At 39.7% G+C, this 27,934-nt stretch overlaps 2 protein-coding genes across 4 annotated transcripts; one reads left to right on the top strand and one right to left on the bottom strand.

Annotated features, from left to right (window-relative positions):
- Positions 1 to 91: 91 nt before the first annotated feature.
- Positions 92 to 6,842, bottom strand: LOC119732035 (traB domain-containing protein-like). 2 transcript variants are annotated; one of them, XM_038205403.1, is made up of 9 exons: positions 6,752 to 6,842; positions 6,475 to 6,537; positions 5,160 to 5,878; positions 4,625 to 4,765; positions 4,091 to 4,201; positions 3,594 to 3,733; positions 3,151 to 3,323; positions 2,424 to 2,532; positions 92 to 1,938 (listed from the first exon to the last, which is right to left on the bottom strand). In XM_038205403.1, the coding sequence occupies exons 2-9, from the start codon at positions 6,518 to 6,520 to the stop codon at positions 1,812 to 1,814; spliced, it is 1,566 nt and encodes a 521-aa protein (XP_038061331.1). In that variant the 5' UTR covers positions 6,521 to 6,537; positions 6,752 to 6,842; the 3' UTR covers positions 92 to 1,811. The 2 variants fall into 2 exon arrangements, with proteins under 2 accessions (XP_038061331.1, XP_038061330.1); XM_038205402.1 differs by lacking the exon at positions 6,752 to 6,842 and having other exon boundaries at positions 6,475 to 6,592.
- A 169-nt stretch (positions 6,843 to 7,011) lies between these two features.
- LOC119732034 lies at positions 7,012 to 26,936 on the top strand. 2 transcript variants are annotated; one of them, XM_038205400.1, is made up of 10 exons: positions 7,012 to 7,153; positions 8,272 to 8,413; positions 8,959 to 9,544; positions 10,411 to 10,575; positions 11,367 to 11,542; positions 11,972 to 12,118; positions 19,439 to 19,656; positions 22,329 to 22,526; positions 25,328 to 25,417; positions 26,044 to 26,936. In XM_038205400.1, exons 2-10 carry the CDS (start codon positions 8,315 to 8,317, stop codon positions 26,234 to 26,236), a joined length of 1,872 nt encoding a protein of 623 aa, XP_038061328.1. In that variant the 5' UTR covers positions 7,012 to 7,153; positions 8,272 to 8,314; the 3' UTR covers positions 26,237 to 26,936. The 2 variants fall into 2 exon arrangements, with proteins under 2 accessions (XP_038061328.1, XP_038061329.1); XM_038205401.1 differs by having other exon boundaries at positions 7,019 to 7,153; positions 8,275 to 8,413; positions 26,044 to 26,236.
- Positions 26,937 to 27,934: the final 998 nt, after the last annotated feature.

The raw sequence follows: 27,934 nt of genomic DNA, 5'->3' as shown, positions 1-27,934 counted from the left end.
AAGGATGGGCCAAAAAAACTTGAGATGCTAAGGAGATACATGTAATATAGAGAGCAGGGTTTTGGTAAATTAGGAAACATTTCAGCTGAAATACCTCAAAAATAATTTATTTACTCCCAAGCTATCACCTTAAAAATCAAAAGAAATAATTATAAGAATATGATCAAGTACATTTTCAGTTTACATGTACACTGATTTTTTTTTCTTTCTACTTCTTCAAACTGGACAGAGGCAGAAATAGTTAACTCCTTGCATGCTGCAAGTATTCAAAACCCTCCGTGTTCTCGAGGGACCCGCGGACAGTGTTCTTGAGTTGCCGATCACAAACGTTCAAGTGTGTATGGAGTGCTGCTGGGCGAAAACCCAAGATAGCAGCGCCGTATAAAACTCTGTATTAAATGAAACTAAAATAAATTATATTACGAACACAATTTAAATCCCAAAACAGCTATACAATTTAGCTATGACAAGCCCACTCTATGATTACGTGCAGTTTTATTTTTTATCATTTAAACAGCTCCTGCATTGGGTGAGTGCTTTCAAGTTGATTAACGCAAGTGGCAGTAGGGGCCTACATTTTGTAAGTCCGCCATCTTTGTTCTTGACGGTCCTCATCTACTCCCCAATAAGTGGAGAGGGAACATCCTGTTGTGTGTTGGTTCTCGTGTTCATTCAACACGAGAACGGGATTTTGAATATGCCCAATGGCACCCTTGGAGATGACCAGCCGACATATCAACTCAAAATAGAAACTGAATTGTACTCAATTTGACAATTTGAGTTGAAAACCTGCAATGCCCCACGTTAAACGCAAATCTCAATGCATTATGTATGGAGCGCTGTGGTCCAATGGTTACGGTGTTTGACTCGCGTGCCATGGTACGTGGGTTGGAACCTTGATGGGAACATGGTGCTTGTGCTCTTGGGCAAGACACTTTACAACAATTGCCTCTTTCCACCCAGGAGTATAAATGGGTACCTGTAAAGGAAGCAACCAGAATGAGCTGATCTCGAGCTGATATCGAACTGCTCCAGAAAACTAGTCTCATGGCCTGATGATCAGGGGTAATAATTGTGAAGTGCTATGAGACCTTTGATATAAGTATGTAAAGCGCTATATAAGCACCACGTAATTATTATTATTATTATTATTTAAGCTACTTCTAACCCATTTCTAAGGATCAGATTAAATTTGAACAAAAAGGATAATTTTCTTTAATTAATACGAGTGCGAATATTTAAATAAACTCATTGCGGAAAGTCATAAAAGTATTTTTAGCATGCACATCCATTTAAATAGTCAAGGTTAACTGTCAAAATTAAGTCAGGAAATTTTGATTCCATTTCAAAAATAGAAACAAAAATACTGAAGAGAAATAATCATGCATCGTAAATGTAATATTTTATGCGATTTTTGACGCAGCCTGAAGCCACTTGCTTTTTACAATGCTTCATAAATATTTATTACCTAGAAATGTGATCTCATTGGTTAATTTTTAAAAAATTACTGTCACCTAGGGTGGGATCAATTCATATGCCATGACCACACTGGTTTTACTGCTGTTATGGTATTAGTTCCATTATGGTATTAGTACCACACTGTAAAACTGCCTTAAAATGTGAGCACATGGTATAAACCGTTGGGCTTGAAAAAGTCAGAATGTCTCTGCTGCTCCCCAACAAGCAACATTACTAATTTGTTTTGGCACCAACAATCTTTTTTTTAAATTCATAATCCTTTAAAAAGAGATCCCTTCTTATGGCTTTGCCACCAAGATGACCTCAAATATGCAGGAATGTAGATGGGTGTTCTACCAGTAGTCATCAGCAATACCAGTCCATCTGATGCACTTGTAGCAGCCCCAAGCGACCATGCCTAGAACCGACGCCCTCAAGCTCCAACGAAAGACACGCCCAGCCAGAGAGGGTGCAGGAACTCTATATATAGAACAGATGTGGATAACAATTAAAATCAATTTCAGTTTTTGACACAAAAGGGTCATACACTGTTCAACAGCTGGTCAGTTTGCACTAAATTTAGAAATGGGAATTAGCAAGACATGAATCGTGTCATTCGACTCCATGAATCTTGGGTGGAGTGGTAAGATTTCTGCACTACAAGCAGGACGTTGTGGGTTCGAGTCCCACCTGAGTAAAAGCTTGTATTTTTTTTTTTCAAGCTGATGTAAAACACAGAGAATATAGAAGTGATAATAATCACATCAGTGTAGAGCAAAACCAAATACAAAAGAATGTACCCTTGTAGTCTTTATCAATGATAAACAGAACAAATTTAACATTTCATTCCTAAAGCTTCAATGATCCCTCCTGCAAATGACTTTTCGATTATTTCCTTGTCAAGTCTGGAGCCTAATAAACCCAGTCCAATTTGACCCCCCCCCCCCTTCCTCTTGGAGACCCACCTGGTAAGTTCTTGCATGTCTTCCAGACTTGCCGGTTTCTCCCAGTGGCTGGCGATACCTGGCATGTGACCGATTCCAACCACACCTACAACAACCGGGCGAAGCACGACTACAAAAGGATGACAAAACATGACAGTTTAGACAGTCTTCTCGTGTTTGGAATTTCAAAGTGGTATTTTAGAACTGTTTGGCTTCATGTAACTGTGCTCAATCTATAGAGAGGATTGAGTCTGATGAGAAAACTGATAATTGCATTTGATCTCTTGATATTGCTATGATTGACTCTCTTTATCCAAGGGGAAAATGTTGACATTTTCAGAAATAATCTGAATTTTGCATCCATTTGACTGTGGCAAATAGGCATCAATGAAGGAAGACCTAGTAAAAGGCAGGGCAGTTTGGGGCAGTACATGGAGTAACAGGCAGGGCAGTTTGGGGCAGTACATGGAGTAACAGGCAGGGCAGTTTGGGGCAATGCAGGGAGTAACAGGCAGGGTGGTTTGGGGTGGTATAGGGAGTAACAGGCAGGGTGGTTGGGGTGGTACAGGGAGTAACAGGCAGGGTGGTTTGGGGTGGTACAGGGAGTAACAGGCAGGGTGGTTTGGGGTGGTACAGGGAGTAACAGGCAGGGTGGTTTGGGGTGGTACAGGGAGTAACAGGCAGGGCGGTTTGGGGCAGTACAGGGAGTCAGACTCAGATCATCTAGGGTTTTGGGTGAGGGACCTACCTTCATCTTGTATCGGATATCTCAGTGATGCAGCACACATTCTGAGTGAGTTGGCCAGGTACATGTCCCTCTCAGACACAAAGACTTGACTCAACGTGGGGAATTCACCCATCATCTCCTCAAGAAGTTCCATCAAGAGATCCTTCTGCTTGAAGCGTTCAACATCCTCGGGGCTGTAGGGACAACAAAAATAACACAACGCAAAGTTAGTATTAAAGTGATTAAGTTAATGGCAACAAAAAAATGACAACCCCGACCGAGACTGACAATTTTTTTGTAACTTTCTTTTTATCCAGATAAAAGAAAAAACAGCTTTAACATGCTGGTAGGGTGCTGGTTCGCGAACATTTCTGCATTTAAGCATTCATTGTTATTCACAAAACACTTTTTATAAAAAGGAAACCAACTTACAAGTACCACACATATGATGCTGATAGACTTACGTGATAGGGTCTTTACTGGTCAGCAGGCACCAAGCCAGACGTAACTTCTGGACTATTGTCAATGCTCCCATGGCTCTGTTCAGTGTGATCTGAATGGGTCTATCGCCTAGATGTACCTTGCATCCTGGAACTTTCTGGGCCTGATGGAGACAATCAAACAATACATCAACATGTCTGGATAGACTCATCTGAAGACCAAATTTAGAAGTCATTTCTATTTCTAAGGTTGCACCATGCTGGCATGCAGGTACAGTGAAATCTTGATAAGTCAAAACCTCAAGGGAACAGGTTCAAATTTGACTTAAGCAGAGTTTTGAGTTAAGCAGGGTTGTATATCATTGTTATGCTACTGAAGGCAATGGATTCTTTGTTTGACTTAACAGTTGTTTAGGGTTATCAGAGTTTGACTTAATCAACATTTCACTGTGGTACACATCAACGCAGTGTTTCTTCAACCATAGGGTTTTTAAATTACATGTGGAATGTGGACTTTATACCTCTTGAAACGCCTTCCTGAATTCACCGCCAGGTGCCATGCCTAGCTCCTTGGTCAGATGAGCTGACATGTGCAATAGTAAGACCTGCATCACGCCACCGATAAGTCCGTGCTGGCAACGAAAGACGGAATAAAATATCATCAATCGGGTGCAATTAGGGGAAAAACAAACGAACAAAACAAACCAACCAAGTCTACTAAAGCTACTTCCAGAGCGCACAAAATTCTCTTCAACTGATTCAGAATAGCTACTTACTGGAAGTCTTTTATGCATCTTGTCCACACAATGGGCCAGATTTGCCAATTCATTGGTGTAACAAGGTAATCCTATACAACAGCACTGCCAAGCTCATGTAGTGTTGCTGCTTTAAGTACGTAATGCAATGGCAAAGCAAATGATATGCCACAGAACATTATTCAGTAAAATGCCCAAGTTCAAATGTCCTCAATTTTTTTGCAAATTTGAAAGAAATGCCTTTTGTGCCTTCAAAAACTCATGTTTGTATTCGCTTCCAGACCAGGCTTTAGTACTCACCTGCTTTATAGACACTCTTAGTTTCTCCATGTTGAGATCCTTAGCTTCTTCCAGTAATGTTTCCTCATCAAGCTGTAAGATACTAAGACGACCTTTACACAGTTCAACCATGACTATGTCTGGCTGGACTGCCTGGATTAACTGCAATCAGTGAGAATTAAAACAAAAATGAGATCATTGTTCTTCTCTTGAAAAAAAATAATAAGATCAAACAAGAAACACTCACAAGTCTTCTCTGGAGGTTGTCATGGTTTTTGGTTCAATATTTGGTTGTATTTTGTTCAAGTTCTAAATTCAACATTCGTCATTGTGGAAGTGGGGAGGGCAAACGGTGATTATAACAAGACAGCGTCACAATTTTTGTTCTTTTGGTCAAGTCAGCCTGATATAAATAATAATATTGGATGGCTTTTGGGGGGATTATACAAGAATATACATGAAGTGCACTTGCTATAACAACATTGCAATTACAGTTTGTGCAATATATTCTTCTATCCCCCTCAAATCCATCCAATATTATAATAGAATTGTATACCTCTGCCACGTCTTGCTGGCTCTGCTCACTGAAGTGTGCCGTACCCACGACGTACACCTTGCCCCCATCTTCCGTCCTCAGTACAGTCACAGTGTCTGGTAAGACAGGGTTATCTTGTCTCAAGTTATACTTGACCCTCAGTAACTCCACCCCGCTGAACTCATCAGCGTCTTCATCAGAAGCCTCCCCGGTGCTACTCATGTCATATTCTCCTCCACTACTCCCGTTGTCTTCAAGACTATCGTCGGCTCCGTCCTCTGAGTTGATGTGGTAGCTTCCGAGATCGCTTTCACTGTCGTCACACATGTCGTGCTCGGCGTGGTCGATCAAGTCCTCTACGATTGGATTCTGGTTCTGTTGGTCATCTTGACCGTTGTTCTGTTGACCGGCGTTTTGCGGACCGTCCACGTTATCGTCCAGCTCCGCAGACAGCGGTCGGTACGTGCCTTCTTCTAGCACTGAGTGATCTTCTTGTAGCTGATCAGCATTAGGCGAGTAGCTTCCTGATTCACTCACGCTATCCCCAGCACTGTCTCTATCACTATTGAGCTCATAGTTGCCTTGTGTGTTTCCGTCATCGCCGTCGCTATAGTCCAAACTCTCATCGTTGTTATCATCCACTTCCAACGACGGCGATTTGTCATTGGCTTTACTTGCACCAAGCACTTCACTAGGTGGTATCAGTTCACTGCTTGGTGATCCATTGGTCAGTATACCTCCTGTAATGACACAATTATGCAACAAAGTTAATTTGCTTCATTTTATGTCCAAACAACACAACATAATTTTGCCATTTCAATTAATTTATGCTGGAATCTATTATCTAGCTTGGAATACCCAGATCTAAGGTATGGGAGATTCGTTCGCCAGTGTCTTGAGCCTAGAGATTGGTATTCCAAGCTAGCTTGAATCAACCATCAAACAATTAAAGTAATACTAATAGTTGAATCACTGCTGTGAAATTTTCTACTGTCTCTGGCAAGTTTCAATTTCTGTTTATGTACCAAAATGTCAGTGTGGTGGGCCTATGTGAAACACCAATTTTGCAACATTTACATTAATGATAAAAACTGTGAAAAATTAGAATTAGAATTTTTTTTCTTTTTGTTTTCCTTTCCCTATTTTATTTGTCATTTGCTTTAGGATAGGCCTATAGAGATGGAGAAGAAAGGGAAATGGTCCATATAATTACAACGCAAGTACACATAATAAAACTTACTCAAAAGCAATTCACTTAACATGTTTAAAAGTTAAAAAAATACAATAAATAACATAATAAACACATTTTAAACTAAATAAAGCAAAGTGATATCACCTTGATCTTCCCAAGCTGCCGACCGATGACCATCATCTGCCATCATGCTGGTGATCAGTTAATCTGATGACACAAGAAGTGAAGCTCAACAATTTAACATATGGTAATCTAAACCATGGAGGAAGATATTTGCCTACACAATAGTCAATACACAATCACAATGTGAGAACGCCGGTTTAACTTCAGTTTGCTGTTTGTTAATCTTCCTACTATTCCTCGGCCTGATATTTTTCAGTACTAAATCCACCCTGTTGTGAAAACGTAATAGTTAAAGTACCCTATGTCAGCATACTAATACGTAAGTTCTCCCAGAAAACGTAATTCTGTCATTAAAAAAGCTTAGTGAGCAATATGGTAAGTCCATTCATTCATGCATGCAGCATTATTTTGTGCATAACAATTGGTTCTCGTCCTCTCATAATAACTGCACCTGTGAACACGGACACCAGTGATAAAGATAACTCGTCTGGATGATGTGACAGGATGCCAGACAATTACCCATTCGCGATATGTGTAGAGCGAAGTTACCAGACTAATTTATCGATAAGTGCTCGATGAATGCATGGTTTGTACACATCATCATCAATTATCGACTGAAAAGTAATTAGATCATCATGAATTTTTGGAGGAACAGCTGTTTAGAAAGATCGAGTAAAGGCTGCGTTCATCAAAGAGACAGGTATGCTCATTAATACTAGAATAATCAGATCTCCTTAATCATGTTTGATCGTGACATTTAAACGCATAAATTTACTTTCTTTGCTCTGGAGTCTGGACTGATCACATGCGTGCGAGACTTCAAGTGGGCGGGGCCACAAGTCGATGAGGGCGATCTGTTGCCCTTTAACAAAAAGTGTATTTTTGTTATACTAGTCGTCGGCAGTGAAGAATTCTGAAAATGTGTACTGTTAATTCATTATCTTCTTTTATTCGCAAATATAAACTGTTCTTATTCTTATAACTAAAGTAGCCTGCCCTTAAGTTTAAAGTTTAACTTTTAAGTTAAACTTTATTTTGAACTAAGAAATAAAAGATGATTTTAAAAACATTTTCTTACACAGTTATCATCAGACGTCCCATAGTTTTAATAAAACTACGCGATCCTAGTAGTTGTACGCACTCGACTTTAATTTGTGTTGGCAGTGCGCGCGTTGCAAAGCGTTGCCTGCGCAGATTATGGAGGATCGAGGATACATTAAATCAGTCATCATCATTAAAACAAAAAGTGTTAAAGCCTAACGTATAATGTTTCATTTACCAAATTTTTTTATTTTTACTTTCATTTTATTTTTTTTAAGACTGTAAAGTTTAATACAGGCCAATTTTTTTCTCCATCCCAGAATGACATAGATTAATAATTTTATTGATTGATCAATGTTTTAAAATGATTTGTAGAATTTCATGGTAGAAGTATGTTCTTCTCTTGATTTTTGAGTTGATGCTAATAAGCACTAGCCTGTATGTTGAGTAATTAAAAAAAAGGAGTTTCACTGCCTTATAAATACATGTAATCATGACAATATGGCGCTATAGATGTACATGTAACTTCACAATCTCCCCAGCCTAGAAATAATATTTTTTTTAATAGATTTTTCCTGGTTATAAAAAGAACACTTTTACAGGCTTTTCAAATTTATGCACACAAGACACGTACACATCGTTTCAATACAACACATGTAGGCCTAAACGGTGATTCTTACAGTCGTTAAGTCAAGACAAAAAGTTGTCAATTCCAGCAAGAATTGAAGTTGATCTACATGTAGTTTTTTCATCTCTGTATTTTTTTTAATTCTATAGCAGTGCAGGGCAAGCCTACAGTGACAGCAGCAAGTGATGCATCATGGGTAATGTGGAGACTCATGACTTGCCTCCAGTCCGGCCAGACGAGAGGAGACAGTTGAAGTTGACCAGAAAGATTACCCCTGCGCAATATCAAAAGGTAATGGATGGTGGGGTCGTGATCATGATAGTCTAAAGCTACGCTATATTTCAGGGATGTAGAATGTAGTCAAGTCCATCACAAGTCCCTGCAAGTCCATCACATGTCATCCAGTGCCAACTCAACTCACAAGCTATTCAAATGAGCTTTGACAAAGGCATTCCTTTGTAATAGTTTATATCCACTGTTTCTGGTGACTGGAGTTATGAATGGACTTGTGATTTTCTCGTGACTGGACTTGTGGTGGACTTGACTACAGATCCTGCTTTGTTTCAAGTCTTTAGTTTGTGAAAACATACAATTCGACATCAAGAAAATCAGTGCCCAACTAACAAGTGACTGTCGGACAGTGTATCAGTGAGATACATGTAGGTGACTAGACAGGGACCAACACAAACTTGGACATTTCCATCAGTGGTCCTCATGTGCCAAATATAAATAACTCAATGTTCACGTAGTAGTGAAAAGTTTAGAAACTGCATTAAAACATTGGAATTGAGACCTCAAACTTAGCTAATTGAATTCTATTATGTTTGTTGTTTTAGCATGTGAATGGCAGCGAAGACATTCCAGGTGCCTTGACGGCGTTACCATGGGAACTTGTGGATTCCATCTCATTGTATGAACACCTTGATGTTTCCTTCAATCTCCTACGTTGGTTACCGCCAGAGCTACCCATGCGACTACCCCATCTGGCTTATCTTGACCTCAGTCACAATCGTCTCTCTGCTCTCCCAGAAAGCTTCGCTCTACTATTTCACCTACGCACGCTGCTGCTGAACCATAATGCATTGCAGGCCTTGCCTGAGTCCTTCGTCAATCTGGTCAAACTTGAGCGGCTGGACCTATCCCACAATGCCTTGGAGCGGCTTCCGGAAGGGATGGGCCGTATGGAGACCCTGAAGAAACTGAACCTCAGCGACAACTTTCTGACGAAGCTTCCCTACTCCCTTGGACAATCCTACTCTCTTGACGTCATCTTGGCTTCCAATAACAGATGCGTTGTTCCGCCCCAGTCGATCTGCAACGAGGGCTCTGAATCGGTGCTTAGATATCTAAGAAAACAATGCAAGAATGGTGTATCAACGACTAAAGGAACAGACCAAGGGAACGTCTTCAAAAGAACGAGAGGTGTGGCAGTCAGTATTCTAAGTCAAGATGAAATTTTCTTGTCAAAGACAGTGTGTCCAATCCATAAGTTACATGTGTATAATACTTCAACCATCCGTGGCCATAGGCTCTGTAGCTTCTCATCCTCAACAGTGGAAATTATGGAAACATTACATTTTAGGGCATTTCTCTGTTAAGGCAGGTTCATACTTCACTCGATTGTGAATGCAAAACAAATTTGACATCATGAAATAAACATTCGCTGCAAAATTCGCCGGAGTTGAAATGTGCTCAACTTTTGCGAAATAGCAGCGCGAAAGCTTGTCGTGAAGTCACAAATTTGCATTCGCAAACGCTTTCGCGACAAGTGTGAACCGGCCCGTACGCAGTGATTCTTCAAATATGATTAATATGAAAGCTGTCCTGTTTGAGTGAGAACTAAAGTTAACCGAAGTTTAACAAACTTTGCTCAAACCCAGACTGAAGGTTTATTCAAATATTTGACTAGAGAGGTGTGCACGTTGGTACCAATGCGCAGACATAAGTTACAATGTACATCAAGAATCGTGCTAGCACGCTAGTCTAGTTCGCACATATTCTGAAGTCTAGAATGTAATGTAATGACCAGGAACCAGCCTACTGAAATATCATTTTGTTTAAGCGAAGAGCTTCCCTTCATGTGCACATCGATTCCATAGTGTGCCGCATATATTCCACTTCACACGCATAGCTTAAGTGTGTAAAGACATCACGCGAACCAGCATTTTCAGACCAAACAGCACCGTCTTGGGTTAATTCACAGAGCCAATAGAATAAGCACGCCATGTGTATTTAAAGCCAGAAAATTGTTCACAGTAAGATTCTTTTTTTTCTTCTTCAACTTCAAGGTGATGTGCTACAGTCAGCAGTGTCTAACCCACACTCGGCAAGAGCTCAGTACCTACAGCAGCAAACAGAAACCACAAACACGACCAGTAGAATCCGGACACCACTCAGACCACCACTCAATGCCACGACACTGGAGGCTGATGAGCTGAGAGATAAAATAGTCGGTAAGTATCTAAATTGTCTGTCACAGTTATAACGTCGCACCATAAAGCTAAATGAATACTAGAGCATTTTGCTTGACCAATTTACTTGTCGTAAATGTTGCTTCTTTAGTATTTAACCAGTTCGAGCCGGAGGTACGTGTATACACGCAAAAGTTTTCCGAAATTCAGATCGGATGACTGATAAACCTGGAAAAATCAGGGTGTGCTACCCGCAGATCATGGCCTGAACCCGTCCGGCATCGAGGTTCGTGAAAAATAATCCTGCTTGATCCGGTCACTGTCAAAATAAATCCAGCTCGAACTGGAAGATCTCCGTGCTTAACATTTATCTATTATTTTAATTTGTTGATACAATATTGTACACATTGTAAACAACGGCAACATTGAAAAACCGGTAAATATGGTAAATGTTCTAAATGATGATGATGTGTTGAAGAAATAGCGGTGAATTTCACAAAACTCTACTCATATCAACAGTTAGCATAACTCCAGTTATGCCATATTTTAAAGCATGTTATTTGCAACATTTCAACTTTCTCAAAACTTCAGTGTGACTATTTAACATTTTTCTTGCAACAAACTATAGCATTATTTTTTCAGTCATTTCATACCTGTAAGTCAAGGCATACAAAATTGGACGATTAATACTGAGTAATCATACAAATCTGTCGTAGCCTGTCATTGCCCACTTTTTTAAGAAACACCTTTGTTTCTCAGTGTACTGAAATTATGCTATTTTACCAGTGCCAGAATGTTGACAGCTGCTTTGTTATGGTTGGTTGTTTATCCAGGTTTGCTGTATGGAGCGGCCATCGGCGATGCCCTAGGCCTGAGCACAGCTCACATGAGTCCTGACGAATGCCGCTTCCACTACGATGAGGGCGCTCTTCAATATAATGACATCATCATTGACAAGTACAGGCTGCAGTGGAAGAAGGGAGATTGGACAACGCCGTTTGACCAAATGGTGAGATAGCTCCCAACGTCCGATTTTTTTGTTAAAAAGTTAAAAATTCATGCACACATTTATTTTTTGTAAAATCAGTGTAAGAAGTTTTTGTGTATCACCCCTTTTTCCCAAATGGTAGAGTCTCAGAAGTTTCTTCCAATAGCGCTAACTTCCTCATCCTTTGAATTGTCATTGCCGCAGCACCAAATACAGATTCAAATTCCTACATGGGCATCAAACTTAATTGGGCTAAATATTAAGAGCCAGGTTGAGTGTTAAAAAAGTATGTTATTGTCCAACATGTTTTTAAATTTTACCCAGATGATTGTTGTTTTTTCTAAATGTCAACATTCAAAAGAGAGGTTACTAGTTTTTTTCTGGGTTTTTTTGGGGTTTTTTTACATCACATGGAAGTTAGTTATTCTCGGTTGTTGTCGTTCTTTGCAGGTCTTAGTGTTAGACTCCATACTACACTGGGCTGGTGTTGTTGACGAGCTGGACTTTGCCAAGAGGTTGTCAGACTGGTCCCAACATGGCTTCCCAGAGCTAGGAGATAAACAGGGCATCAGTGGCTTCAGTAACACCATCGCTAAGGTTAGTCAATTGAGATTCTGAAATGATGTACACACCTGTTTGAGGAGGTAGCTATAGTTATGGCAGTCGACCGTCTGGTTCCCTAGCCTAACAATTTTGATGTCAGGATCTTTTGGTCTGGGATCAGATTATCAACCAAATGGTTCATGAATTTTATTTCCCTTTTAAAAATAATCCTCCAAAGCCACGGATCACTAGAAAGAAAAAAAGAAAGAAAAGTACTTCAATAAAAATTGGCTGCATGCAGCTGAGTTGGCCGCAGTGCCCCTTCAAAATAAGCACATTTCGCGACCAACTTGGCCAGCCAGCCCTTTTTATTCACGACACATGAATATGTACCAATAATTAAGTTAAGGAGATGGACGAGGAACTGTAGATTCGTGCACGAATCTATAACTTAACGAGTCTTTTCTCCGACTTAACCTATTTCTTAAAACAACAATTATATGTATGCAAATAAGATCCCTGGTTTGTCACTGTGAATCTCTTCATTTGTGAATAAGTGTAGATTCGTACAATCTATTCAACTTTGTCAGGCACACTTTGCTTGCATCGGCATCCTATTGTTAATCTTCGGATTGGTGCACATCTTTTTGTTCCACTGTTCATCATGATGAACATGACAGTGCATTTGAGCTGTCGTAGAAATACATGGACAGTCACCCACAGTCACACTCACTTCGTTTCCCCACGGAGCCAAATGGATTGTATGTAGTTTTATGTTACAGCTACGGAATTATACTGGATTATGAATAAATGCTATTAATGTGATACAGGAATGAGGAGTTCAACACCAACCACAAGAAAAAGTTGGCATATCAGGAGAATGCCGATGACTAGAGCAGGCTAGTCGAAACGTTGAGACCAAAGACAAGTTCTTTTAGAACTTAAAGCAGGACTGTTCTTATCAGAACAAAAACTACTTAGCAAAAGTTGATAATAAGCAGGACAAGTTCTTTACAGAACTAAATATCTTCTTAGCAGTTATTACCACATGGTGTTACCGCAAACCGAAACGATAACTCATTTGTGCACAGAGCTCTTCGATTCGTGGAACCGCACGCCATTGTCCATTCAAATGAGAAATACGATATTCACCTTGATATTGTGTTACATGAGTACACATCGAAATACCGGTAGTACCCCCTCATGGCATTCACCACAGGAAACACTCTTTCGTTTGGAAAATACATTAAAAATGTACTTTGGAATTAAATGTATTCTCAGAAGTATTGATTGGGTAAGTAGTGGTCAATTTGATTTCTTAAGTTATTCACCCATTTTCTTTAGGATTGCCCTTCAATTGGTTAATTTTTTTTAAAATGAGTTATAAGACTAGATGTGAACATAACGTTTAACAGAGGATTTCCGCTCACGTTTTTTTGATAATGCGAATTTAAAGACAAACGATAAAAATTATAATACTAAATAAAAAATTTAAAAAGAATTAAAATAAAGAAAAATAAAAAGCAATTAAACAAATTACATATTGTACTTAAAGTAAATAGTAATTTAAGTTAATAATAATAGCCACTGTACATTAAATTACAAAAAAAGAAAAGAATGTAGTATCCATGAATGTAGTTGGATGTAGTTGGATAGAATGGAGTTGGATTACTCTAGTCGAGTCAACCACGAATCCTTTCATAAGCCCAGTCACGAGTCCTTTCATAAGTCCAGTCACGAGTAACAGGATGAACAATAAGTTTGCTTTTGTAACAGTTCATTTAAATATGAAGCTAGTTGCTTGACTTGAGACTGCAGGACTTGTCATGGACTTGTGGTGGACTTGCAGGGAATTGTGATGGTATACAAATATTGAGTGGATCAGCCGAGTGAACTGAAAAAGTCCAGATTTTACCAAGCGATAATATTCCTCCCATTTCACAATTTAAAGCCACTCAATATTTGTTTTATATAACTGAAATATACATACTTGTCATTTGATATATTCGAACTTTTATTTCAATGCAAAATTGGTGAAAAATGTATTTCTCTCTTCCAAACCACCCCTTCACGAAAATGTTTGAACCCAACGCTGTAGCGCTGGCTCTTTGGAACAATATGCGCAACGCGCACGCCAGCATGCATTTGCACACAAATACCGCGTCATTCAATAGTATTTCCCCTTCCCCATGGGCGGATAGTACTTTTTGAGCCCCGGCATGAATGGAAGTAATAACGGATGACACGTGATATCACGTGAGTTCCACCAATAAACTCGACTACAGAACTGATGGGGCATGTGCACGGTTGCATTGCGGTTACCAATAGCTGTGCACATCATAAAGCACAACGGGTAGCCAAGACTTTTGACCATCGTTTGATTAGAGGCATTCGCGCAATTAGTGCTCAGGTGTAAGTTACCTCACAAATTCACCACTAGTCGACTAATGGTCCTCACCGGAACTTGGTCACAGCTGTAGTGGTTGAACACTGCCCTCGCTTGCTCAAAGCTGAACAAATTAAGGCTCTTATTCACCCCGATTTATTAGTGTTCATTACCATGCAGCAGGCTAGATAGTGCCTTTTGTAAGAGAGTAAAATATTAGACTTGGTAAAAAAATGGATGCAAGGATACCCCTGAGGTTTGTGGGGCCTTGCTGACATCTAGCGGTAATTAACTAGGGAGTTCAATTCTTAAGCTCCTCGTAAGGTCAATAAATTTGAGGGATTCTTTAAGCAGTCGTGGCAGTAGGCAATTTTCTTTTGTGCGTGCATGTAAATCGAATCTTTACAAGTTATGCGGCAGATTTTAAAGATTTTCTAAGATGGTCAAATCCCACATCAAATCACTCCATTAGAGATACTTAAAAGCTTTCAGTTTTGAAATCACAAAAACTGCAATCATCACATGCAATAAACAACATACTGAATGTCATACATGTACAGTTTACACCCATTGGCAACATAATTTCGCAGAAAATGTAATTTGACATTTACCCATTATGTTGTTTTAATCCATTTCCCTGCGGACAAAATGTGAAGCTGATGTGTGCTTGTTTTGTTGTTAACAGGACAAGGCAGTATCATCATTTATATATGAAAATTTGTGTTTAATTTCATGTGATATCGTAATCCCTGTTTTGATAGGGCTTTCCATCCATAACTCCACCTCAACTCCCTGAAGAGATCTTTAAACCACAGCGCAAGACCTTTTGGAGCACTTGAAACTTTTACCAACCAAATGTGAAGTAAAAACCCTTTCGTAACTGGTACCCATCTGCTCGCACGGCAGAGCCTAGTGTTTAAAACTTGCCACCCTAAAAAGTGCAAGCTGCCTTAGGATGATTCAAACTTCTTAAAGACGGTGTATGAAAATAGAGATCCGTTTCCATTGTACCGGTACGCACACAGTATGCCGTTTCTCTGCTCCTTGAAGCAATTACACAATTCTGCTTGTGACGTTGTTTGCAATAAACCCACAGCTTTTTATGCAAGCCCGTAAACATGTACGTACGTGTACGCCAGTTAAAATGTAAAATATTTATAGGGGATTTCCTGTTTTGGATTTTCCAGTGCTTTCATCATGTTTATTTTAGAAGTTTCTTCTCTTGTTTTCCAGCGGCAAGAAAGAGTGCCCGAGTCAGGTTTAGTAAAAAGCAAGCGTATTTATTAGGTTAGCTGGAATTTCTGAGCTACTGTAAGCACAGAATGATGATCATCAGCACGTAATTCCATGGTTCGCAGAGCCCATATAATTAGCTAACATGAACAGATAATTTAAAAGCAAGTGGGAGGGGGTGGGTTTGGGATTTTGGAAGAAACTCAGCAAGAGCTGTCTAAGGTAATGGAAACAAGGGAAGTGGGTCATTCCACCGGTTGGGGAACAATGTGTGACGTATGACCATATTAAGAAAAGCACGAATGCCTTGCTAGCAGTTACTCTACATAATATTTGTTGTTGGGTGTTTCACTACTGCAGAAAGTTTGAAATCATTTCAATGTATTTTGCCAAAAATATGAGCAAAAAATGTCATTTTGGACGTAACATTGATACCATGTCAGTGTTAAGTCCAAATATGACATTTGTACCTCTTTTTTAAATTTCTGCGAAACATTACCCAAATTCACTTTGCGTACTTCTTACTATAGATGCAACACAATAAGAAAAGCTTTTGTTATCAGGTTATGGTAGTCAGGTATCAAATGGAGCAGATATGATTGCTTGGTTGTGTGGATGTAACATTGACACGGTGTAAAACCCTAATGTCACACTTCCATTGAGTGATTTTTACATCGTTATATCCACACTTGAGGTATTGTTTCTGCTATATTTGAACCCTGACTATACCAAAACAAAAGCTTTTCTTGGTGCTTAGGTGTCCAGTTGTAAACTTATGCAATGTCAGTTTGGGTTATACGTCCGAATTAATACATTTTTGCTCGTATTTTTGTCAAAATACTTTCAAGTAATTTCAAACTTTCTCAAGTATTGAAACACCCTAAGACAAATATTATGTTGAGCAGTTGTTAAGAATGCATTGATACTTTCAATAATATAACCAAATATATGGATGTAACATGCACTGCTTCCCAACCCGGTGGAATGACCCAAGTAGGAAATGTATACAAAAATAGACAATGTACATAACATTTAAAATCCCTTCATGATGGTGATGCAACATTTGTAGCCCAACATTTCTCAAAGTGAAATGGTATTTCTGCTCACGTGTTTACATCAATAGGTACGTGTTTGTACTCATTAATGTACTCACATACATCATTCATGTACGTCATGTCCAAAGGGTTGACGCACTTAATTAATGATGTTTAGCTGACTGGCTGATCAGGACACTTTTTTTCCATACAATTTTGTTTTTAACAGAAAGTTAGTGATTCAACCGATGAACACAAAAAAGTGTAATTGTGTGCACATGTTTGACTGTTTATGACTTATTCATTCTTTTGGAAAAATTAAATGCTAAAAAGCAATTTTGTTTGGAATAGGTTAGTGCGGACATCCTGGAATTTCACAAATTTTCTTATCTTGTTTCAAGAATGCATTTTTATAAAACTCAATGGTTCTTGAGTCCGGCGTGCTGAATGGTAACACATAGCAACCGATAAAAACCCACGTGCTAATGGCAAGATGTTTTCATGGGCTGATGTAATGATTTATTGGGAACAAAAATGACGAGTGGTCTTCGTGCCAATCACAAGGCCCTATACCACAGCAAGAGATGATATTTTGAAGAGCAAGCTCATCAATGTTCAAAATGTTGTGACGTAAATCACACAATCATTTTGTAAGGAATGTGGCTAAGTTAAAGCTACAGTCCATCATTTGCAGCCATCCGAAAAAGTAACTGGCGTATTATTGTTGAAAAACATACTTGGTTGAGAGATAGTAAGTGGACTAAACTCCCTGTGAAATTAATCTTTCTAAGAAGCCAGCATTTTGAAGTAATCAACGAAAGAAGGCCTTTCCAACGGTGCGTCTGAAGACGCATCCTAGGAAAATTTAATAGTAGTTCGTTTTGTTATTCGGCGCAGCACGCGCAAGCATTGGCACGACGCACAGGCGCGGGCGGTTACTATAATTCGTCGGATCAGTGCGCGACATCGCGTATGGCCGCAATTCAAAACAATTCAAAACATGATTCAGCAAATTTTGATTTGAAATTGAGATCCTAGAATGCTGTTTTTGTTGGAATATACAGCTGAAGCTGAGCTGAAACTTCATCAGGTTAGTTGTTCAGTATCCTTCATTAGATTTTGAACACTTTTGTTGCTTCAAACGAACAAAATGCACAAATTACAAATGATGGACTATATCTTTAATGGAGTATGGTTGGTATGGCGATGGGGGAAATGTCCAATTACTTGTCAACAACCTGCTACGTGCACCGACCTATCTGCATGTACGTCACTGGTTTATTTCGATGAGCCATATTTTTTAATGCAATGCCATTTAAAAGTTTAATCATGCAAAGGAGCACCCATCATATTACATTTACTGGTATTCTCAAGGTACGCGAGGCTACGGATCTTGGCTTGTGTTAGCTGGCCTACGGGGCTTTTTATTCTGTGTAATGATGGACTGAAGCTGTTAAGAAGTGAACTTGTTTTTGCCAATATAGCCTTCTTTATTTAAATGAAAATTGGGGCCTAGTCGAACTGCAGTATGCCCTTCGGCGCATTCACTGTGGGATGGGTTGCTGTTCTGATTCAACTATTAAGTAATAACACGGCGACCTTTTCTTGAGACACAGGGCCTGAGGCTAATAAGGCCAGATATTTTTTCATCAATCTATTCTTCTTTTTTGGCATCCTTGCATACTGAGAGGGAATCTGCTTTTACACATGTAGCTCAGTGTGTAGACTACATGTAGGCAACTTGTACAAATTCTTTTTAAAAAAAATGCGTGTTGTCACATGTCGTACCGGTAGGTTGAAATTGGACAAAAAACTGCTTGGAAAAAAACCCAATTGAGCTAGCACAATTGAATTTTGAGCATGCACAAGTTTAGGATGGAATTTTTCTCCGACAAGTGTGGTAAATGAGTGTACTTAAATACATGTCTTAAGATTAATATTAAGATTACTTGAATGAAGATTAAGATTATTTGACCTGGGAAAAGACTCAAATCATTGTGTGCTTTCACATAGCCATTTAGGACTTTTGATGAAATTTGCATTGATGTCAATCTTAGTATTGGATATATTGCCATACACGTACGTATTTAATTTCAGCCCGATTTATAACTTGTACTAATCATATGTTTTCTCTATTGAATCTGTAAACTGTATCATGTTCAGGCAGTTTGGGGCGGTACAGGGAGCAGGGCAGTTTAGGGCAGTACATGGACTATTAGAATTTAGAAGATGACATTTTTGTTGGGAAGATATGTAAATTTTATATTGGGTTTTGTCCTTCGATCACTGACGTGTTTTATTAACACTCCATACTCAGTGTTGTTCAATGGCTTGCAAGTAAAAATTCACTTGGAACTCGAACCCTAGACCTCCTGCTTACTAGTACAGACATCTTACCAAAGAGCTTGCTAGGTCGGCTGGCTGGTTCGAATCTGATGTAGCAGCGGGCAGAGTAACCAAACATTTTATAAGACTATTAGGTGAAACAACGTTTTCTCGGGGCTTTGCAAAACCTTTGAGAAAAACTTTACAAACTTTCATGGGTATCACTAAAACCAAGTACCGGTACCTCCTACTTTAAATACAGAACTGTAAGCTGACCACTGAGCTTGTTAGAATTTGAATCAAATCACATTAAAACCTGACCCCAACAAATGTAGAAATTACCTAATGATTTGATTTCTTATCACATTTCATTTCACTTGTCCTGTTCGATGCCAGGTTCTGACAAATCCAAAGTACAGCAGCGATCCACATGGTTCGTCTCAAGGATTGTGGGATAGGTCACATGACCAGCTGGACAGTGAGTCCTGCGATCACCTGGCAGACAATGCAGCCGTTGTGCGGGCAGCCATATTGGGTATCCCACAATTCCATAACCTGAAGGAGGTGGTTAACAATACAACAAGAATATGCAAGGCCAGCCACTTTGACCCAAGGTATAAAAAGCTTTACTTTATGGAGGATTGAGATATCTTGGGTCTATACATGTAAACCAATCCAGCATGCTGGTCAATTCTATCACGGAGGCCCCCTTCAATGGCGAAGGTACTGTGCTAGCTATTGTTCAGATAATTTGTCACATGCACTGGGCAGTTGCTGTAATGGTTTTTCCCGGCAGTGAAAGGAGCCTCATCAGGGGCGGATCCGGGAATTGTTGCCCGGGGGGGGGGGGGGGGGGGGGGGGGGGGGGGGGGGGGGGGGGGGGGGGGGGGGGGGGGGGGGGGGGGGGGTCATCAGGCAACAAATCTGAAATGTAGACATTTTTTTTTTTTTTGGCCTTCGTAAAATCAAAAACTGGGGGGGGGGGAGGGGGGGGCTGGTACCATATTTCAATAGGGGGCGCTGTTCAAATTCCACGATAATTAACACTATACATGTAATACATATTACAGAATGGTGTACAAATACTCCCTATCTAAGCTGTTTCTGTCCGTATTTTGAACAGGCGGACATTACATGTGTATACCACTATATTTTTTTGGGGGGGGGGGGAGTGTCAGAGCAGGGCGGGGGGTTTGGCATTATTTTTCAGGAATTTTTATTCGTCTATAAGTAACGGGTGAATTTGTTGGTCAATCTTTAAAAATGTGAACTAGGTTTTCCAAATTATTTTAACACTCACACAAATTCCATAGAACGATATTTTAATTTCGGTCCAGAACATCGGTGAGCTCAATTCTCAATTTCAGTTTCAAATAGCCACCAGTGAGTTTCACTTAAGGTGCAGTTGAATTCAGATTTGTTGCATTCTGATTCGTCCTAGTTTTGGAAAATTTGTATCATGTGGCCATTGTATTGAAAGAGCACATTTGTCACAAGTTCAGTCACAAAGTAAGTCACAAGTCAATGCACAAACCCTGTCACAACTAACAGGGGATCGACGATAGCAAATATTTGCCCATGTTACAATTCTTCTTGATCATGTGTGGTACTGATTGACTGGGGAGGGCCTATTTGTTGGACTCAACTACATGTACACACTGCTTAGTGCATACTCTGTGTGGATTGCTTTGTCCAAGTGTAAACCACAGCAAATATTGCCAGAAAACCTTAAAAGGTCTGACCCAAAATCCTGTCATTTATATGGAAATGACCAAACTGCACAATAGCAAAATGTCAATGTAATTTAAGATTAATGGATTAGTTGGAATGCTATGCAGATTGAGATGCAAACCAATTCCCCACTACTTGGAAACAGAACTCGCATTTATAAACGGAATATTTTGGAGGGTTTGTCATCTTTATTTACTTTCAACATGCAGTAAATTATTCATAGTCTCATCTGCTGTGGTTGACCAGTTTGGTTAGAGAATTGCAAATTTCAGGAGATGGCTTATTTCAAACACCCAGTTAGTTTGCTTTCTCCGCCTAGTAGACAGTTATTAGAGTCTTCAAATTTGTAAAGTTTGGTGTGACGATGCATTATTCAAGCCAGTATTACTGATTACTTTCATATATTTGAAGATTGCCTTTTTTTCACCAAGTTGATGACATTTATTGTTGCCTTTGAAAGTTGTAATTTGGTTTTAGTCTCTCAATATTTTTTGTGGGAATTTACCCAGTGCAAGTTCTGTTGAAGTTGTCTTTCCATGGGCAAGATACATCACTGCAATTGTTTGGGTTTATAAATGATGTTATGCTTGTCTTAAGGTTGACATAAAAATAATGGTACAAGCAGAATTTAGCAGCCAACTTTCGATATACAGTGGAACGCCGCTATAACGAACATCGCGGGATCCACAAAAATTGTTCGTAATAGTGATCATTCGGTATACATGGTATAGCGATTTTAAGTTGCCGGTGCTCCGGTACTCATTTTTCAATAAATAGCGCCCTTCAGAATTTCCCCCCTTCACGCCCTCGTACTTCTAGCTACTGAAATATCACTTTGAACACGTGCCGACTATTGAATAATGTGAGCTTACTACCGGTACAGCAATGGGTGGCTTTCCCCTTCTATTCCTTGAGGAAATAATAGCCACTTTTCGCTCATCTGTTGACCTTTTTCATCAACAATATTCTGTACATTTTGTACACAAAAATCAAGAGCCAAGGATGCTGTTTGGTAAAGCGGTGTTCCGTATAGCGACATTCCACTGTACAGCCAGACGCCACAAATAATTCACAAGAGTCATTTCAACAATATTTGTACGATATTTCTCACCGCAACCCCACGGAGCATAAATTGTACAACAACACGCCGTTCACAGCGGCTTTGTTCAAGTCCAACACACATTCCGCCTCCAGTGACTTTTTGTACTTTGTGTTTGTGTACAAAGCAAATGGGGGATTAGCGTGTTTAGACATCATCCAGAGGCAAGTCGAGGCACGCTTGAAGTTTGAACCGCTCAGCCATGCCTGTATATAAAAACAGCCAGATCGTGTTAACACGTCATCCGACACGCACTGGTTAGAGGAATATCAAATCCTACCTCTAGCTTTCCTAATTTTTTTGTCTTAATTTTCGTCTCTCTAGCCTTTTGCTTAGAGTGGTTATTATAGCCTTGCTTGGGGCGATTTTGCATAATAAACAAGAATCCTGGTTTTAATAATTGGCCAGCACTGGTTTTTAATTTTTTTTTTTCATTTAACTTTCTCAACCAAACAGATGCCAAGCAAGTTGTGTCGTTCTGTCCGTTCTAGTCGCCCTGTTGCTTCAAAACAACCAGAGTCTTTGCACGTCGGCTGATCAGTCTTTTCTGCCATTTGTCGTTTCCATGGCAACCGACATGGGCAGGAGCCAGTTGTCGGAGGCATCACACCTTCAAGACTTTGATGAATTCTGTCAACTTGCTGACTTCACCAGGTAAAGAAAGATCCAGATCGAGAAACACCTCAGGTCATCCCGTTTAATGGGTCTCATATTTTGTTTCCTCTGAAGAAGGGTCGGTGGAAACAATTAAAATCTGAAGAAAAAGTGCAGTTGCACCCGTAAAGATGGCTAAATTAATTGATGCCAAGTGCGTATTGTCTCTAGTTTTGTTGATTGCAGTGAGTATATCGCTGAATGAAAAAAAAATTTAAAAACATATTTGTCAAGATGTACTTGACGTAAATTATATCTACACCAAGCAGCGCACTAATGTTTTGGCTGTAGTCATGGTAGTGGCAGCCATGACTACCAGTAATGGTAGTCAATATTTTGGGATTCCAATGGTGGCTTTACGCCATACTTCATCTGGTATTCATTTCCAATAGTATTTCAAATTGTAATGCAGAGATTCCCCAAATATATATATTTCTTTTGTTTTTTATTTGTTTTTTATTTATTGGGGTTGAGACAGGGTCGGCGGTAATAACAAAATATTTGTTGTTGGGTCGAGCGCCCAAAAAAGGATTGGTCGGAAATGAGAACCGAAGAAACTAAAAGGAATGCCCGACAATTTGCTGATTTAATATGCAAGACAACCACATCTTGACCTTTAGATTTGGACTAGTTAGCGGGCGCTTTCTGTATCGGGTCTTCGGTCATTCACCTGTTGTCGCATCTAGACATGGATAAAAAAAATACCCTAGACACAGCAACAAAGGCTGTGGTCACGCGTTCTGTATTATGTTACGCGCCTGGCTGTTGTTGTATTACAAAACACTGCATTCAAATTGACCAATCAAACGTTTAGTCCTGATTTGGGAATGAAATGACGTCACGATTTAGTAAAGTCGACTCCGATTGGCTGAGGCGTGAGATCGCATAAATCTGCATGCTTTGATATATCAGACAGTTGGACAGGAGAGTCTGGGCTCCGTGGATAACGGGCGATACTCAGACTAACCCCCCCCCCCCCCCCCCCTTGTTCCCAATGTGGGCAAACTTTTTTTATTTTGTGGTTTTTTTTACAATTTTGAAACTTCAAGAAACTAACAATGACACTTAGAATGATTATACACTCCATGTATTTAATCTTGACTTTTCGGTTGGCTGCAGTTGTAAAACACAAGGGGGTTTTCTTAATGCGTCAAGAAAATAAAGGGAAAACACTCAAACACAAACAAATCCCAAAACTACAACAACAAAACCAATGTTAATTGAAGTTGTCTACCTTCAAATAAACAATATTTGTTATAAAGATTAAAAAAAAAAATGGTAACAAACGAAACCCCTGTCCTCCCACTTCCCTGAATTTTGATTTAGCCCAGATATGCTGATTGGACATAACTATACTGTGCCTCATAAAATCTGCTTACATTCTACAGTATTGACACTATCTAATTACCATGGGGAACAAGAGAGAACCCATGCCTCACAGGGTGGTACCAGTATCAACAAGTATTAGACAATAATCCACAATTTCATAGTCAGATTTCTCCTGTTTGTTTGACTTGAGTTTTTTTGGTGTTTATTTTTTCAGGGCAGATAGGCAATTTCACTTCCCCAGGGGCTGAGAAGCTCTCTACCAAATGAACACCATTGTGGGGGTTTGGGTTGTTTTTTTTGTAAAAGTTCATTTTCCAAATGCCCAAAGGTGTGAAATTTCAATCCCTTTAGATAGTGTTGAGAGGCTGGTTGGCATTTGTAACACCAGAGACACAATTGAGATTGCTGAAAACACCGTCATTCAACATTGTCCTGCATCAGTCAGGCCTGACCATTCGAAAGAGTAAATTTATAGTTGAAATTGCTCAGTTTGTGAATTTAATTTGTGACTTTTTATATCAGATTAGTTCAGATATTATTTAAATGTACAATGGTACATCTCAACTGATACATTGTGTGTATGTATAAGCTCTGTGCGTGTACCAGAGAGGGCAGTATCGAGACCCCTCGCTCTCTACCTCCATGGCCCGGGTTTGATTCCTGCCCATATACCACATGTGGATTGGCTTTTCAGTCCCTAACCTGAATCCGTGGGCGGGCCGTCACCCCGTTATGGGAAAGTTCTTTATTGTTAGGCAAATTAGGACCGAGTTATGGGACTTTCTATGTCCTCATAGTACCATGGGACAACTCGTGTGTAGTCCCCAATACTAAGGGGTGGTGCTTATTAATCAACTTGAAGTTTTAGCTCAGTGAGTGCTGTATATTCAGAGAAAACAATATTCTAGGATCTCGATTTCAATTTAAAAGTTGCCAAGTTGCCAAGTGATCTCACATCTGCAGAGGAGCTGCACACCTGCATGGTAGATCGAGACAGCTGGAGGAAGAGGACTCAAGGCCTGGCTCGTGATGTCGTCACTACCCAGGCGACCCCGACATGAAGTGATGTTTTGAACTATGCCTGAAATCAGCATCCGGGATACGTTCTCATTCAGCTGACTACAGCTATGCGATGTCACGCACTGAACTGATAAATAATAGCAACCGTGTGGGCGTAGTGTCAACGCTTGCGCGAACACAACACGGATTTGCCAAATTATTTCCAAATATGTGTTACTAGACGCATCTGTGGAAATGGCCTTCTTTTATTGTTTTATTCAAAATGCCAGCTGCCAGAAAGAATGTCACAGGGAGTTTGTCATTACTATCTTTAAAACAAGTAAGTTTTTCAACAATAATTTTGTCAGTTACTTTTGGAATAGCAGCAAAATGATCTACTTTGCCTTTAACTGTGATGGTTTTAGCTGATGGTCATTGACATCTTCATTCAAATTTCTTTTTTTCCCCCACAGCTGGTCTAGACTGCACCCCAACCGGTCTAGTCATACATTCAAGCCAATGGCTGCAGCACTTATAGCATTGAAGTCAGGCATGGACTTCAGGTGAGAAGAATGTCTGGCACATTATTACCCCTGATTGTCGAGCTTGTAATTTTTTTTTTTATCGTTCCCTGAAGAATAAAAGGCCCATTATGTCTAGTGAATTTTCTGTTGAGAAAATTTCTTTTTTATAGCAAACATAGTTTTTGAAAGGGGGAGTGATTTCTAGCACTATTTAATTTCTGTGCTTTCAATCGGGCTCTCTCACCCACGTGACCCGGCTTACATCCAGGCACCGCAAAGACACCATCTCCATTGTAGTAGGCAAAGATCGTATAGCACCACGTGCTACATGAGGTAATACCTACATGTAGTGCTGGGTCAGCACGATTAGGACAATCCTACATGGCACAGGTATTGACAATTATGCTATTTGATAAAGAACTCGCTGTTATTTTATGTGAAAATAAGCCCTACTGTCTAGCTTATGACTCATGACGTGGTTGCCAACCAAACGCTTGCCTACTGCAATGGTGGCCAATCATTGGGAAACCAGATGGTCACATGGTACTTTGGTGTCCTCCGATTGGACCCTATTCTTTCTCAAATTTGCATCGTTACAGGCTCCTTACTCGCTACAAAATGCAGCCTCTGCCAGTGATCTTTTCATGTTCTTATCTGGTTCACAGGAAGGCAATCTCCCGTCTGGTGATGTTTGGACGCGACAGCCCCAGTAACGCCAGCGTGGCCGGTGCCGTCCTAGGCTGCTACTGGGGCTATCGTAAGCTCCCTAAGGATTGGGTGTCTGACCTACGACCCAAACCGACACAGTGGCTTGACGTGAAGATAAACGCGCTCCTTGACATGATGGCGATACCTTGATGACATCCACGGGTCTTCAAGAAAAGACCCATGTTGAGGATTGAGTGCCAAAAGTGGAAAATCACAATTCACACTGTATAAACCTTCCATCCCAAAACAAGGCTGAAATTGCCAAAGTTTACGCCACTTGAGATTTTACCTTTGAGATTTTACGTTTGGTTTGATGCAGTAAAACATGGTTTGTAATTGGTGATGCTTTGACAAAGTTGTGCTTTTCAAAAAATCTGTTTAGTTAAAAATTTTGAAAGTGCACTTCTTCTATTAAAGTTGTGTTAGCCATTTGTATCTAAAACAGATGCCAAAACCAGAATATGCAAGGTTTTGAAACATCAAACAAATATGCATTGATGCCGAAATTGCCGACCTCATTTCTTCTATGATTTTAAATAAAAATAGATTAATAACTATATTTTGTGGTTAATCGTCCTTACTAGCTGCAGAAGCAGAATTGTGAAGGACACAGCTACAAATGCGGGTCAGCCGAAGGCATGTAAAGGTGCCTTAGGTAGCCGCACTATACATGTACGACGTTTGTCTTACCACGGAGCACAGCCGGATAGAAAGTGTTGATTCTTTGCATTAATTGTACAGTCTAATGAAAAGTGCAATATACTTTAAACAATCAGTTATTGTCGTTGTATATATATTTGTCGTCATCCCTGAACAATCTATGGAGGGCCAACAATAAAAATATAAAATTAAAAAAAAAAGATAAAAAGAAAAAGAAAAAAAGACAAAGTTAAAAACAAATTAAAAACATGCAACAAATGAAGCCAGGCAAGAAAAGTTAAAAACAAATTAAAAACATGCAACAAATGAAGCCAAATTACTGTATTAATATATGAATAATTTTAAACAGAAAAAAGAAGATTTTGATCCTTAGAATTCCTCAGTTTCCCATTTTGTGATTTGTATAAGTGGGCTGCATATATTTACATTATGAAAGGCATTATGTATATTGTTTTTGAAAGCTTTAACCCACTCACTAAAAACCTCATTTATTCTGGATAATGTTCAAAGATTGTTTACACATTTTCAGAATTCTTGATCCCCTATAGATGATTCCATTTAAATAATGTACTTATTTTTTCTTGCTTCCACATCTTGTTATTACTAGCTGGTGCAAGCATATTGGTCAAAATGTGCTGGGGTTTTCCTAATATCTGTTGCAAAAGTTTCCTGAATAATTTTGAAAAATTTCATTCGAATCCAAAAGCCACATCTCTTGCCTGATTCTTTGCCAATTCAAAATAATATAAACAAATTTGAAACTAGTAAGTTGTTATCTCTTTTGAGTTGTGTGGTTCTGAGAAGAACCAGAGTTGTGTGGTTCTGAGAAGAACCAGTTGTTAAAAGAACTGGTTCTTCCAAGAACCACACAACTCAAAAGAGATAATATTCCACACTGTGTTACCGCAAACCTTCCATACTTTGTTCAGGTTACACCGCTATGTTCCGACACCCCTATGTTCCGACACCCCTATGTTCCGACTGCACATATTCCTAACCCTAACCCTAACCCTAACCCTAACCAGGAGTAACAATCTTATGTGCGGGTTGTCGGAACATAGGGGTTGTCGGAACATAGGGGTGTCGGAACATGGGGGTGTCGGAACATGGGGGTGTCGGAACATGGGGGTGTCGGAACATGGGGGTGTCGGAACATGGGGGTGTCGGAACATGGGGGTGTCGGAACAT

This window comes from Patiria miniata, unplaced genomic scaffold, assembly GCF_015706575.1.
Source record: "Patiria miniata isolate m_02_andy unplaced genomic scaffold, ASM1570657v1 HiC_scaffold_24, whole genome shotgun sequence".
Lineage (NCBI taxonomy): Eukaryota > Metazoa > Echinodermata > Asteroidea > Valvatida > Asterinidae > Patiria > Patiria miniata.
This window is presented reverse-complemented; position numbering and strand designations above follow the sequence as displayed.

Excerpts from the sequence above, each read along its gene's own strand:
- LOC119732035 (XM_038205403.1), bottom strand. The coding sequence starts at position 6,520 with ATGATGGCAGATGATGGTCATCGGTCGGCAGCTTGGGAAGATCAAG. Across the intron at positions 4,202-4,624 it reads TAAGAGTGTCTATAAAGCAG|CACGGACTTATCGGTGGCGT; the intron begins GTGAGTACTAAA and ends TTTCGTTGCCAG. Across the intron at positions 3,324-3,593 it reads ACCAGTAAAGACCCTATCAC|CCCCGAGGATGTTGAACGCT; the intron begins GTAAGTCTATCA and ends TTGTCCCTACAG.
- LOC119732034 (XM_038205400.1), top strand. The coding sequence starts at position 8,315 with ATGGGTAATGTGGAGACTCATGACTTGCCTCCAGTCCGGCCAGACGAG. Across the intron at positions 8,414-8,958 it reads CCCCTGCGCAATATCAAAAG|CATGTGAATGGCAGCGAAGA; the intron begins GTAATGGATGGT and ends TTGTTGTTTTAG. Across the intron at positions 19,657-22,328 it reads GCCAGCCACTTTGACCCAAG|ATGCCAAGCAAGTTGTGTCG; the intron begins GTATAAAAAGCT and ends TCAACCAAACAG.